Here is a 14,559-nt window from a genome sequence, read left to right on the forward strand (position 1 = left end):
GGTGGATGCTTTCTTATCAAAGTTTGATTATATCAGGACAGTCTGAGTTTCTCTGTGGTGGGGGGTGGGGTGGGGGGATTAGGGGGGACAGACAAATCAAGCAATCAGGATCCCGATTTTGCGCAAAAGTTGGTACCAGCCATGGGGTCTCAAGGTGTGAGGTTGGACTTGCTCAAGAGAAGAGTTAACCTCATCGGTGCTGGGAAGCTCTCTCCAGTGGGATGGCAGCCAGGACAGTCTGACAGCGAACATTTCCCTCCCATCCTGCAGAGCTGGTCATCCTTCCTGTGAAACAACTCAAATTCCAGGAATGGGGCTCTGCCCAGGGTCAGTCCTGGAGGCATCTCTTCCCATCATCCTGCCATACACTGCCCTGGCTGGGCTGCTGCCAGCAGCACTCCAGGGTTCCCCTCCGCACCTCGGCATACTCCAGCCTCTTTGCTTTCCCTTCCTGGCTGTTTTGCAATCCTTCCTACCCAAGGTCTGTGCCCTGGCAGCATTTGGTCCACAGCAAAGAGGCAGTGGCAGGCAGCCAGGCTACCCCACTCAGCCTCCTGCACCCTCACCCCACTCAGCCTCCCACTTCTTGCAGCAAGGATTGCTCCAAGGAGCTAACCCGAGGGTGGTGGGCAAGGAGAGGAGCTGTATCCTCCCTCTTGGCAGCTGCCCATCGTGATGCAGCTGCAGGAGGAGGGAGGAAGTCAGCTTAGTTCACCCCAAAGATAATGAAGTGGGGCACCAGGGTCCGGGCACAAGTGTGGGGAGATGGTGAAGGAGCAAGACCAGATCAGAACAGCATGAGGAGAGGCAGGCGAGATGCTTCCACTGTAAACCCCCCCTCTCTCAGCTGAGGGGGTGCTGGCATCGGTTCCGGGGCTGCCTGGGACACCAGCCCACTGCTCAGAGGCACCAGAGCAGCGCCTGGGCGGGTGTGATAGACTGGAAGGGGACCCATGAACACATCCAGATAGACCCATGCTGAGTCACAGCTGGGAGGCCCCACAGCTTCCCCCTCCCTGCCGGCAGGTCCCAACGCACCCCATCGCTCCTCCCCGCTTCAAAAGGAAGGAAAGGGCGAGCCCCAGCCCGACGTGGGGTGCGAGCGCAGCTGAGGTGCTTGAGCCACCAGCCCTTTGAAAGCCTCCTGTTGCAGACCTCTGCAAAAGACAGACCAACTCATCACAGCAGTGAGCGGCCAGCAGTCCCTGTGCTGCCAGGATGGAGAGTCGGCAGCACACCAAGGAGCCCGAGATCGAGCTTTTTGTGAAGGTGGGTCCCAGGGAGGAGGGGACGTGGTTGCTCTTTGGCAGTTCCCTGCAGGCTTGTTGTAACCAGACTCCAGGTGGGCATAGGTGGTGGAAATTCATGGATAGCTTCGTTTTGGGAGGCTGGAGGTGCGTGCCAAGTTTGGGATCACTCACTATGAAGTGAGTGCCCAGGCACGCAGTGGCATGGAGACCAACAGTTTGTCATGCCCAGCATCCTAGAAGATGCCTTGGTCTCACAGTGGTCACATTCTCCAGGGGAACGGCACTGCTGGCAGCTGGTGTAATGAAGGAGTGAGCACACGCGTGCTTCTCGAAATCCAGATAAGACAAGCCCCAGCCTGGGAACCTCAAGCAGAAAGGTTGAGAGCAGCCACTTCAGCTTCTCCTGGGAGCTAGGGTTGCAAAACAGAGCGTGGATGGCTTGGGGAGCCGGCATGGGTGCCCAAGCGTGGGCGCGGTGGGGCGGTGTTGCAGGGAAACTCTGGGGGATCGTGCGCTGGAAATGTTTTTTTCTTCCCCTGTGAAGCAATTTCCTCTGCAATGTTTCAATGCTCGAGTTCTAAACATCTGCAGCAGACACACAGGGGGCAGAAAGAGAGGAGCCAAAGCTGGTGTCTGGGAACCATGTGCGCCAGCAGCGATGCCAGCAGGACCCTGACACATGCTGTCAAGTGACAAGGGCCCAGGCCGGGGCAGTGATGCCTCACTTTGTCACCACAGGAAGGTTTTAAGGGCGGTTTCAATGCAGCTGCTCAGCTCCTGGGTAACCGAGTCCTGTGGCCTTTGCTCCTTTTCTCCTGGGTGCCTGAAAGGCCTGTGATGCCCAGGCAGAGGCACTAATTTCCCTGGCAGAGGCAGGGTTGCTTGGATCATAGTTGGAAATCCATGCTGCAAAGGATGATTTGAGCCTCTGAGGGAGAGATGTCCCCCATCCCCTTGCCAAAATGGTGGTCACAGTCGTGCTTGCCAAGCACTGAGCTTGGCTGAACCATATCCAGACAAAGGTATTTAGGTCTTGAAATTCATTCTTAACACTCCTTTTCCCCTGGGATGGCTGGGGAGAAGAGAGACATGATACACGAGGTGACTGCAGTGGTGGCAACACATTCAAGGGGTTTTCAGAGGGAAAAGAAACAGAAAACAAAGCGGCAGCGTCGCTGTCAGGACTTCCCCTATGCCTTAATTTAGAGCAAAAACCCCCTTCTGGCTTGTCTGCAGGGAGAGTGTGAAGCAGCTCCCACTTCGCTTTTGGGTTGGGCGGGTGGTGCCCACAGGGCTGGTGATTTCTTGCCCTGCTGTGGTCCTGTTGAGAGCATCGTCCCTGCCTGGGAGGACGTTCTAACCTGCAGCACCACAAAGCGTTTGGTCACCCCCAAGGGTACCCCCAAGTTTGCCGTGTGGCTGTAGGAACCCTGTATGGGTCTCGGTGGGTGTCAAACACTTAGAACAGCCCCAAGCACACAGAGCTGCTCCCTCCTCCCATCACCATACGGTTCTGTTTCACAAGGTGGGGAAACCACAGGAACTGCCAACTTTGGCGTTCTAACGCCTCGTGCAGCCTCAGGAGGCCTCAGAGAGTTGGAGCTAAATAATTGCTCCTCCCTGGAGATGCTATGCCACCACACACAGTGGTTTATCCATTATCCAGAAGAGAAAAGAGTGAGGAAGGTCCGTCTGGGGTGGCTGCGGGCTCTACACCCCCCGCCTTGGTCCCCACTGTAGCCCAGGAAGAGCAGGGGAAGAAGAGGCTCTTTTTTTGGAAAAGGAAATGAAGAGCGAGGACTTCCCTGCCATGGTGCTTGGCTTGTGCTGGGGAGGGAGGTTGTGTGGCTATGAGTGCTCTGAAGCCTCTTTCTCTTGAGCTCCCCTGGCTCCTAGAGGACTCTCCCCACGGCCATGCCAGAGCCCGGTGCCCCCCAGCAGTGCTCGAGCATCACTGTAGCTGCCCTCCGCATCCTCCAGATAAAGATTTGGCTCTGAGCATCCTAGGATGGGCCTGGCTTAAGTCTTTTTTCCTTGCAGAGGCCATCCTGATTTTTCTTTCACTCCGGGCCAAAAATTCCCCATCTCTCTGTTTTAGAAGACAAGGGGGAAAACCAGTTGAAGCTGCTCAGAGGCTGGAGCTAGTAGACAAAGCAGGAAAGCACAGCCCAAGCCCAGAGCAGCCCTCATGAGGGATATCCTGCCCACTCACCCAAAACCTCCAGCACTGCTGTTGCCCCTTGTGTGGTGCCACCAGAGCTTTGGATCAGCACAACCCGTCCTGTGGTGCCAACAGGATCCATTGCAATGAAGCCCCCTTGGTCCCAGCCTTGTGCTGAGTGCGGAAAGCGAAGGGGAACACAGCTGCCTGGCTGCCCTCTTCACCGCCGCCAGGAGAGCAGGGAGGAAAGCTTTGGTCCTTGTGCTGGGCAGCCACAAAAACACCTTCTGAGCTCCTGGAGATGCTCCAAAGAACGACGTTAGTTTTAGCTTTTAGGTGCCAGCTACAATGGAGAGGGGAAGGGGAGCAGAGGCACCTGTTGGCATGAGAGCAGGGCTGTTTTCTGGCTCTCCCCTCCAGCTGCCTCATAGGACATCCAAGACACAATTTTATCCATTTTATCCATTACCAAAGATGTCTTATTTGTTATAAGCTGACATGTGGTGCTCCTGAGCAGCAAGTATCCAGGAGCATCTCATTCATAGCCAGCAAAACGCCTCGTGTGAATTCAGATGCACATCTGGGTCTGTCTCAGAGAACCCATACATTTCTCAGTTCTCATTTCCTTTCTCAGGAGCATAATTTCATGACAGCTGAGCACTGGAAATACTGCTGAAAAGCAATTTTCATTCCTCTGGAAGGACTAAAAGGTGTTTGTGTGGTGGAATAGCAGACCATCACCTCCAGCTGACCGCTCAGAGTGCTGGGGTTTTGTTTTCATCGGTTTAGCATCTCTCTTAGGATGAGTTTGAGGCTAGTGAAGCCTTCTCCTGGAAAAGCTGAGGATTCCAGGGTCCACAGGCTTCTGGTCACCTGTAGATACAGGCAGGTGACTCACAGCACTTACCTCCAGCCCAGGAGAATCGGGCACAGTTCTCTGCATCTTCTGCTAATGAAGTATCCTCAGCTATTCTGTCTTTGGAGCCCCAGGGAGGTGCGAGCTCTAGAGCCACCTCCAGCTGCCCGCTCTGGGTGGTAATGCTGCTACTTGACTTCTGCACCACCGGATCCTCCCAAATCTCATCACCCCTCTGCTTAGCATCTGGATTTGGGTTTGTCAGCAGATATTGAGGCTCAGTGCAGAGCTACAGGGCACAAGCCACCCCACTGGGGCTCACATGCCAACACAAGCCATACAAGCCACTCCATGGGAGTAGCATCCCTCTGCAAGGAGCTGATGTGAACCATGCTGCCCCTTCCTGCAGCAGCAGGATGGTCACACATGCCAAAGACCATGGTTCACGTGCAGCTGAGGAAACAGTTGACTCTCTTAAAAGAAGTCAAGTTTCCTGTGAGCCATTTTATCTCTCATACCACAGTGCAACTTCCCCCTCTGAGCAGCACCCGTGGCAGTTTTCGTGCACTGGGAGGAACCTGCTCCAATCCTCTTGGCCACGCTCCTCAAAAGGAGCTTCAGTCCTTTTTGCAAAGGATATTTTCAGCTGCTACATAGAGAGGAAATGGGCTTCATTCCTCCTGCTCCTGCTTTCTCTTGGGGTTGCTGAATGGGCGTCAACTGGGTGAGACCCTGGTGAAGAAGCCCTGGTGGGAATCAGGCAGGTTGTTGAAGCTCGTTGCTTTCTTGTGTCCCCACTCCTCTTTGACCTCATCCCGGACACAGAGCAGTCCCCTAGGTGCTGAGATGCCACAGCTGTGTCCATGCAGAGGGATTGAAAGGGGCTATCTACATAGAATCAGAGCCTTAGGAGCTGACACATGGCTTCATTCCCCACTGATGCTGCGTGGGATACCAGCACGGCTCCACTTCTGCGCAACCCTGCCTCCCCCAGCCCCTTCTCTTCCTCCAGGCTGAGGAGGCTACCTGGGTGGTCCTTTGGCATCAACAGCCCGAGGGAGTCATGCCCGTGGCTGCCCCAAACCTGGAGGTGTCCAAGGCCAGGCTGGATGGGGCTTTGAGCAGACGGTTCCAGTGGGAGGTGTCCCTGCCCAGGTCAGGTGGCTGGAACTAGATGAACTTTAAGGTCACTTCCCTGCCCGGGTTTGTTAAGTGCACACAAAACCGGAAGCAGACACTAACAGCACACAAAAACAAACTGCTCTTTTCCTGGCAAACATGACATTTCCCTTCTTGCCGCTCTCTCCAGCCTGGCCTGCCAGGCAAGCAGTCCCTCCCTTCCTCCCCATCTATCAGCAGTCACCCTCCACCTCCTTCCTCTACCTCCTTCTCCTCTTCCTCTTGACTTTATCTGACATTTCTGGGAAGGATCTGACCTTGGGCATTCTGAGGGTGCTCTCTGATACTTTCCAGAGGCAGAAGGGCTGTGGCTCCTGGAGGGGATCCCACAACCAAGCCTCTGGTGCCAGGAGGGGTTCCCTGCAGCATGCGATGCTGGGGTGCTGGTCCAAGCCCCCTCTTCCAAGACCAGTTCCAGTGGTCCAGGACACTGGACCTCCAGGCATCCCATCTCGACTATGTGAACCCAGCTGGTGAGTTAAATCCTCATTTCTCTGCTTCTCTGGCAGGCTGGTCTGGATGGAGAAAACATTGGAAACTGCCCCTTCTGCCAGCGCCTCTTCATGGTGCTGTGGCTCAAAGGGGTCAAGTTCAACGTCACCACGGTGGACATGACCAGGTGAGATGGCACTGTAGGCCAGATCTCAACTAGCACTGGGTGAGACCTCTCTGGCTTGGCTCCCTCCATCAGCACTTCCTTCCCTCCTGCCCGCACCACTGTCACAATGAGAAGGATAAAGGTGACAGTCCCTTACCTGCCAGGCTCTGGGGCGCAGGAGGTGGGCCAGCACAGAGCTCCAGCTGTGTGCCAACACGTACACGGCACTCGGACCCCTTGTCCTGCTGGGTGTGGGTACAAGTCTGAGGCACCACAGGGCAGACTGAGAAGCTGAGGGGCACCTCCCAGCCCCCCGCACCCAGCAGAGCATGCGAGCGGGGACGCTGCCAGTCTCGTGTGCCCTCCCACACATCCACCTCAGCCCTGCCTGTTCACCCCGGGGAGGCTGGTAGGTGTGCCACGCTCTGAGCCCACTTATTTTCTCCACTCTAGGAAACCTGAAGAGTTGAAAGATTTAGCGCCGGGCACCAACCCACCTTTCCTGCTGTTCAACAAGGAACTGAAAACAGACTTCATTAAGATCGAGGAGTTCCTGGAGCAGACCCTGGGCCCACCCACGTAATTGCAAGCTCCCTTCTTGCCCCATTCCAGGCTGGTGGGCACGCTGCAGCATTGCGTAGCGCTCAGCAGATTGGGACAGAGAGGCAGGGTGCTCGGAGGGACCCCAGGGTGGCTCAGGGAGGGTGCTGGATCCCCACTCAGAACCCTGAGCTGTGTTCCACAGAGCCAAGGGTTGCGTCGTACGTGGAAGGCACTGGGTAGGGTTGGGCTGCAATGCAAAACAATGGGAGGAAACGCACCGGTGCCTTGGCGCAAGCAGGGCTGGCGGGGAGAGGGAGGGTGCGAGGAGGTCCCTGCAGGCGCAGGCAAGCCAGGAGCTGGTGGCTTTGCACCAGCTGGCAGTTGGCGGTGAGGCAGAGGGGGACCCCTTTGCCCACTCATATTGACATGCACAGCTGAGCAAAACAAAACGCCCTTGCTTGAATGCAGCAGTGCATCTGGCCCAAAGGTCTGTGGAGGCAGGAGCTGCTCGCCCCTGAGCCCATACACAGTGCTGCCCACAGCCCCCCAGGCCAGTGCGCCCCATGGCCTGCACTGATGCTAACCCTCCTGCCACGTGCAGAAGAGGAAGCTTCAAATGCATTTATCATCTGCCCCCTTGAATATGTCTGTCCTTGCAGAACACCCTGGGATGCATCAGCAAACAAGAGGCTGTTCCTGAGGAAGTCATGGGAGCTGCTGGCTTCCCCAGCCCTCTCCCAAGCCAACACGCATCCAGTGAGGCAGGGCTCTGCCGCCACCACCATCCCCAGCCTGGAGAGTTTCTGCCCTGTGATTTCCCCTAGCAAACACCCGAGATAGTACAGCTCCCTGGGAGCAGTTGCAGTGATTTAAACCATTGGCGTCTCCCACTAACAACGGAACACATGTGCATCCTCCTGTAGCAGCCCTGGGCACCATGGAGCACCAAGAGATAACATAGCTGAGGACTGTGAAGCTAAATCTCTGCATCCACCCTGCACTGACATGAGTTTCTCTTTAAAGGTATCCGCATTTAAGCCCCAAGTACAAGGAGTCCTTTGACGTGGGGAGTGACATCTTTGCCAAGTTCTCAGCGTACATCAAGAACCCACGCAAGGAAGCAAATATCAGTAAGAACTGTGGGTGGGAACTGTGGGGGGCTGCGATCTGCCACACTGTGGATGGGGACAGATGCTTTTGCCTGCGGACAAATCCTACCACCAGGTTAGGATTCCTACTGCCTTTCCCACCAAATACTCCTTGGCAAGTGGAGGAGCAGGCGGGAAGGGGAAAGGTAGTCCTGTGCTCCACAGGGCTGATGGCCTAGGGTGAGCGGGTCCTGGAGAGCAGTGTGGGATGATGCTGCTGGGATCCCCTGGAATTAGAGACTCTGGCCAGGGCCCGGTGCTGTGCACCACCACTGTGGCCCTGAGATCTTCATCCCTGCATGCAAAGCCTTAGGGAGGCTCAGCCACCCTGGCAGAGGTGGGGCTGTGCTGGAAGCTAAGGACACCTTGTGAACTGCACATGTTTTCCTGCCCACTCAGATTTTGAGAAAGCCCTGCTGCGGGAGTTCCAGCGGCTGGATGTCTACCTAAACACCCCTCTCCCAGAGGAGATCGACCAGGACAGTGTTGAAGACATCACTGTCTCCAAGAGGAAATTCTTGGATGGAGACCACTTGACGCTGGCTGATTGCAACCTCCTGCCCAAGCTGCACATCATCAAGGTAAGGGCACTAGCTCCCAGGGTCAAGGAGGGGCATCCACTCCAAGAGGGAGTGATAAGATGGAGTGATGGGTTCCCATATTTGTCTCCCCTCCCCAAGCCAGAAAGCAAATCTCTCCCGAGTCTGAGAAATCTCATCCTCTTCCTCCTCCTCTCTCTAGATCGCAGCCAAAAAGTACCGTGACTTTGAGATCCCAGCAGACATGACAGGTGTCTGGCGCTACCTCAACAACGCTTATGCCTGTGATGAGTTCAGCCACACGTGTCCTGCGGATGAGGAGATAGAGCACACCTACGCCAGTGTTGCCAGGAAGATGACCTAATCCTGCTGCAGGGGGCACCGGCAGCGCTGCCCCAGGCGGAGCCCTCCACCTCCACAGTCCTGACACAACCCAGCCCCGGCCAAGGGAGGGACTGGAGGGGTTTATGGCATCGCTACCCACCGCCTTTCAGAAATAGCGCCTTGCTTCGCAGCTGCCCTCCTCCTCCTCCGCTGGCTGCAGCCCCTGTGCATCACCTGTACAGACCAGCCCCTGCACGGCTGCGGCGACAACTGCAGCCCTCGACCCTGAAAATGGGTCTCATGTCCTGCGACCCTGTGCCAAGGGAAAAGCTGAGCATTAGCCTTCCCCAGCAGTGCTTTGGTGGAAGAGATGAGACTACCAGCCACGCCTCCGCTGCTGCAGCTGCTTTGCTCTGTCAGCCCCGGTTGGTCCCAGCCACCCCGTATGCTTGGGAAGAGGTGTCCTGGTGGCCCAGTGCAGCACCTAGGCTGGAGCTGTTTGAATCCACCTGGTTGCCCTTCTGCACAGCACCCTGAATTTGTGCAAGTCCCCTCTTCCACCAAGGCATCCCGGCTCCATCTGAAGACCTTGAAAGGCTCTGCTCCCCGTGGTTTATTGCAGTGGCAGATTCTCTCACTGCTAGAGAGCTGTGACTCCCCAGCAGGACGCGGGGCAGGATGGTGCTGGAGGTGACACCTGGTGCAAAAGTGCCAGGACCTGCTGTGGGAAGGGCAAAGGGGTGTGGGGACTTGCAAAAGGTTGAGGATCAGGGCATCCCTCCCATGTATGCCAGCACCCGGGGCCTCGTGCTGCTGCCTGCAAGGTCCCGCCTTGCTTCTATGAGGCGAGCAACCTCTCCCTGTCTTGCAGGATGCTGCAAGAGATGCAGCCATGTGCAGCTCCAGCTCCAGCGCTTCCCTCCCTGGTGCCCACCAAGTGCCTGATTGGGAGACAAAGGCACGGGGGAGGGTTTACACACCCCAGTACCGGAAAGCCCAGAAGAGCAAGCAAAAGCTGCTTTTCGAAGTTCTGTGTGCATAGGAGATAGGAAGGCAGGTCTGGTGCTTCCTGGCTCGGCGTTGTGCCTTCCCATCCAGCGTCACTGATGTGAGAGGAGTCAAAGCCGCTCTGTGTAACCATGACATCCCATTTAATACCTCCAGCTCCCCCAAGGGCTCCTGCCAGTGCCTGTGAATTCCGCCAGCCCCTCGGCAAAGCAATACTGTACGGTGAGCGTGGTGGGGACGGCAGAACCCCTCCAGCCCTCACTGCCACTTCCCTCTTTGCACTAAAAGGTGTGTCCTCGCAAGCACTGGGTTGGGGGGACTGGGTTTGTTATTAATAGGTTTTGTTTTGTTTTCTTTGGATTTTTTTTTTTTTAACTAAGAACAGCAATAAACTCTATTTTAATATGCCTTGCTTGTGTACTGTCAGGACACGGGCCGAGGGACCTCCCTTGTGCAAACCCTTTTGAGATTTAGCATAAGTGAAGCTGCAGCCCCCAGTCTTTGCTGCCCTGGGTCACTGGGATGCATGTGGCAGCTCCTGCCCTGCCCACAGGAGAGATGTCCCCTCCCTGGGGCACCTGCCCCGTCACCTGCCCAAGCCACGCATGCAGGGGTGGTGGGGACAAGCGCCTGCATGCTGTGGGGATGAAGTAACCATAGGACACTGCTCTGATGGAAGAGGTTTATTCAGCTCCTGCTGGCAGCCAGCAGGTTCCAGCCCAGCCACAGTGGCAAATCTGCCTTGCCATGGCTGCTGGAAGTCCGCTGGTGTGGGAGAAATGCTGTTCTGCACCCTGAATGCTCCTGGGACTCACCCCCATACCTTATGACACCACTGTTTTGCTGTAGACCCTCTCCCCTCTTCCACATGATGGAGCAGAGACTTCTCAAAGCTCGGTGGATGGGTCTGCCAGAAGGCAATGGCCTTCTGGTGGTGGCAAGGAGCAGGCTGGCACGCAGGTGGCTGGCAGTGCTCCTCCCGTGCCCCTCATTTGGTGACACAGTATTTCCAGAAGCAAACTGGGAGAAAAAGGAAAAGAAACCCATGCGAGGGGCTGCCACAGTGCTTGGCGACAGCCCAAAAGTTCAAAGGAAGTGAGATGTCCATCTCTTCTCCTGACATCTCCTTTGGCTTTGAAGTCAATTCTAGGAGCACAGCCTGGGAGCGGGATGCTTAGGCCCCATCATGGACACCCCAAACCACAGACATCCTCACCCCAACTATGAGCACCCTCCATCCCAAGTCATGAGCAGCCTCCACCCTAAGCCCTGACCCTGCTTGCCATGGCATCTTCATGGTGGTTTGGATTCTGGGACCTGTTGGGAACTGGGCACTCACCTCTTTTGCTGGGCTGCTGAGAAGCCTGGTCTGTCTGGGTCAGTCCTTGGCTCTGGAGCTCCCCCACTGCCACCATCTTCCAAAGGACGTCGTCAAGGTCTTCCACCTACCATGGTACAGCGACCACATCATGCCTGTGTGGTGCCCATGTGGTGAAAACAGCCCCTCAAGCCCTTCCCTGCACTGCAGGACCAGGGAGGGGAACAGTGTTGGCACCTGAGTGGGACCGCCTTGCTCCCCACTTACCAGCCAACAGGGATGGGGTTTGCTGGGACCTCATGGGGACCTGGGCCATGAGAGTCCCCTGCCCAGCACTGTTTCCTGGGCTGCCCTCGCCTAGGCCAGAGGGACACCCTCACTCACCAAGTTGTTGGGGACATCCTCCTGGAAAGGGCTTTTAGTTCCTGAAAAAAAGAAACACCACGAGCATGCAGGGGCTGTGGGTCCAGTGTGGGGAGCAGGAGATGAAGGAAGATACGTCAGAAGGCAAGGGAACACAGCACCATCACCTACTTCTCTCCGTGCTCCCCTGGGGGTACCTAACCTGCAGCCCTCCTTTGTCCTGTCCCTTCGCCTGTTCAAGAGCGTCCCAGCGCCTGCCTCCCTTCACGTGTGCCCCCATACCAGCTCCACACAACCGTGGAATCATCAAGGTTGAAAAAGACCTCTCAGCTCATCCAGTCCAACCAACAGCACAATGCCACTGCTAAACCATGTGTCCAAGTGCCACATCCACATAGTTTCTGAACGCCTCCAGGGATGGAGACTCCATCGCTGCCCGGGGCAGCCTTGGACAAAGCTTCACCTTCTTTCAGTAAATAAATATTTCTTTCAGTAAACAGATTTTTCCTAATATCCAATCTAAACCTCCCCTGGCACAACTTGAGGCCATTTCCTCTCGTCCTATCCCTTGGTACTTGGGAGAAGAGCCCAGCACCCACCTCACCACAACCTCCTTTCTGGGAGCTGCAGAGAGCGATGAGGTCTCCCCTCAGCCTCCTCTTCTCCAGTGTAAAGAGCCCCAAGTTCCTCAGCTGCTCCCAGAACCCCTCTTCTCCAGACCCTTCCCCAGCTCTGTTCTCTTCTCTGGATGTGCTCCAGCCCCTCAAGGTCTTTCTTGGAGTGAGGGACCCAAAACTGAACCCAGGATTCGAGGTGTGGCCTCACCAGCAACAAGTACAGGGGAAGGAGGACTTCCCTGCTCCTGCTGGTCACACCATGGCTGATCCAAGTCAGGATGCTGTTGGCCTTCTTGGCCACTGCTGGCTCATGATCAGCCGCTGTGACCAGCACCCCCAGGGCCTTTTCCATCCTTGACTCCAGCTCCCCTTGAGCTCTGGGACTCACCTTTGCTCCGAGCTGATTTCTGGTCATGGTTCACTCCTTCCCCCGCTGCAGACAGAGCCTGGTTCAGGTTCTTGGGTGGCTGCAGTCCTGCGGGATGCTTGCTATCAGCCACAAAGCCAACTGCACCATCAGCCACGTTAAAACCCTTCGGCATAAAGTCTAAGTTGAATGGGGAGACAGTGACAAGGACAAAGGGACTCATTTAATGGTATTAAATTGGAGAGAGGCAGATTTAGACAACACATAAGCAATAAATGCTTCACAATGAGGGTGGGGAGGCCCTGGCCCAGGTTGCCCAGGGAAGTTGTGGCTGCCTCATCCCTGGAGGTGTTCAAGGTCAGGTTGGATGAAGTCTTGAGAAATTTGATCCAGTGAGAGGTGTCTCTGGCCATGGCAGGAGTTGGAAATGAATGGGTTTTGCCATTCCGTGATTCTGTGATTCTATGATTTGAGGTGTGATTGTGCCTTGGACAGTGGGATAGAGAGCCTGAGCGGGGTCTACAGATCCTGAGAACAGCAGGCATGTTGTTTGAGGGGATCTGGGGTTCATTTCCTCATCTGGCCATGGCATGCCCGGGCCAGCTAGGAGCCAAAACGCATGGCACTGTGGGCATGACCTCAGCAGTGCTGAGCAGAGGGGAAGGATCCCCTCCCTTGGCCCGTGATGACGCTCCTCCTAATGCAGCCCGGGATGCTGTTGTCTGCTTTCACTACAAGGGCTCGCGGTGTCCTGGTGCCCTGGGTTGTTGCACTTCTCCTTGCTGAACAGTACAAAGTCCCTCTCAGCCCATCTCTCCAGTCTGTCCAGGTCTCTCAGAATGGCAGCATGACCCTCTGGCACTATCAGCCACTCCTTCTAGCTGTGCACCGGCTGCAAACTTGCTGAGAGTGCACTGCGTCCCATTGTTCGGGTCATTAATGAAGGTGTTAAACAGAACCGTCCCCAGTCCTGACCCTCGGGATGCACCATGAAGGACTGGCCTCCAGCTAGACTTTGTACCACAGATCACAGCCAGTTTTCAACCTACCTCACTGTCTCCTTCTCCAAATCATGCTTTGTCACCACACCTGTGAGGATGCTATGGGAGACAGTGCCAAAAGCCAAGGCAAATGGTGTCTGCTGCCTGGCATTGCCTTCAGCATGACTGCAGCAGGGGCTGGAACAGGTCCCTGCCGACCACTGGGGTTCCACTTGCCACAGAAGACCCTTCCGAGGGTAGTCCCCCTTCCTGGCCTCGTTAGCTGGGCTACTGCACCGGTGGGAGCTGTGAAGGGTTAAGCCCAAGCCCCTGTCAACCCAGGCAAGCGCAAGCAGACATCTGTCCCACGGCCTCTGAGGAAAAGGATAGTCCAAGGCCACCACAAACACAAAGGTTAGGCACATGGCTACAACCAAGGCAACAAGTCCCCTGCTGTCTGACTGTGGTTAGCTGGAAACCAGCTGGTCTGTTGAAGGTTCTCCAGCATCTTCCTCCTTTGACCCATTCCTCCCCCAGAGGCCGCTCAAAGGCAGGCTCCAACCGAGCTCTGGAGGCTGAGCAATCCCAGCAGCTGGCCTTGTATTTACTTTGTCCCAGAGATGTGGTGGAGCTCCTAAAGCTCTGGAAGTCCCCATGAGTCAGCCAAGCAAGAAGAAGAGCCCCTGTGCCAGCTCCTTTCCCAGAAGAAGCATGCAGTGTCCTGCCCCAGGGCGGCTGGCAAGGCCGTGCGAGCAGAGCTCATGGCTGGGCTCGTGATCTCCTTCAGCACTCAAGCTCTGCCCAAGTGACTTTTTCTCCAGCATCAGGAAGCCCCTGAGTGTTTGCCCTGCTGGCTGGTACTGGCATGTGTAAATCAGGGCCCCAGGGTGGATGCATAGGGGTGTTACCAGCCCCAAGCCCAGCAGATATCGCCTGCGGTCACCTGGGGCACTGGTCTGCACGCAGGGACGTGTGGCAGGGCAGCACGCTGCAGCAAAGCCCCCGGCATGCAGCGCAGTCAGCCAGCATCACCGCGCCAGGGCTCACAGCTCTCAGGGAGGCTCGTACCAGCCCGGTGACCATGCGCAGACATCAACCCATCCCAGGCCACCCAGCGTCCGTCACTCATGCTGCTCATGAGCTGCATTTCCCTCTTTCCCAAGTCTCTCTGCTCTTGGGGGGGCTCCTACCAGCCAGGTGACTGGGAGCAGATCTCACCCCATCCCAGACCACCCAGTGTCTACCATTCAATGCTGCGTGTGAGCTGCAGTTCCCTCATTCTCCGGTCTCTGCTCTTGGGAAGGCTCA

General features: G+C 56.2%; 1 protein-coding gene across 1 annotated transcript; it reads left to right on the forward strand.

Moving 5' to 3' along the window:
* Window positions 1-1,039: 1,039 nt before the first annotated feature.
* LOC104060499 (chloride intracellular channel protein 2) lies at window positions 1,040-10,008 on the forward strand. The gene is made up of 6 exons (XM_009562301.2): window positions 1,040-1,269; window positions 5,956-6,065; window positions 6,498-6,623; window positions 7,611-7,717; window positions 8,135-8,316; window positions 8,477-10,008. The coding sequence occupies exons 1-6, from the start codon at window positions 1,219-1,221 to the stop codon at window positions 8,636-8,638; spliced, it is 738 nt and encodes a 245-aa protein (XP_009560596.1). The 5' UTR covers window positions 1,040-1,218; the 3' UTR covers window positions 8,639-10,008.
* The last annotated feature ends 4,551 nt before the right edge of the window (window positions 10,009-14,559 follow it).

This window comes from Cuculus canorus, chromosome 10 (assembly GCF_017976375.1).
Source record: "Cuculus canorus isolate bCucCan1 chromosome 10, bCucCan1.pri, whole genome shotgun sequence".
NCBI lineage: Eukaryota > Metazoa > Chordata > Aves > Cuculiformes > Cuculidae > Cuculus > Cuculus canorus.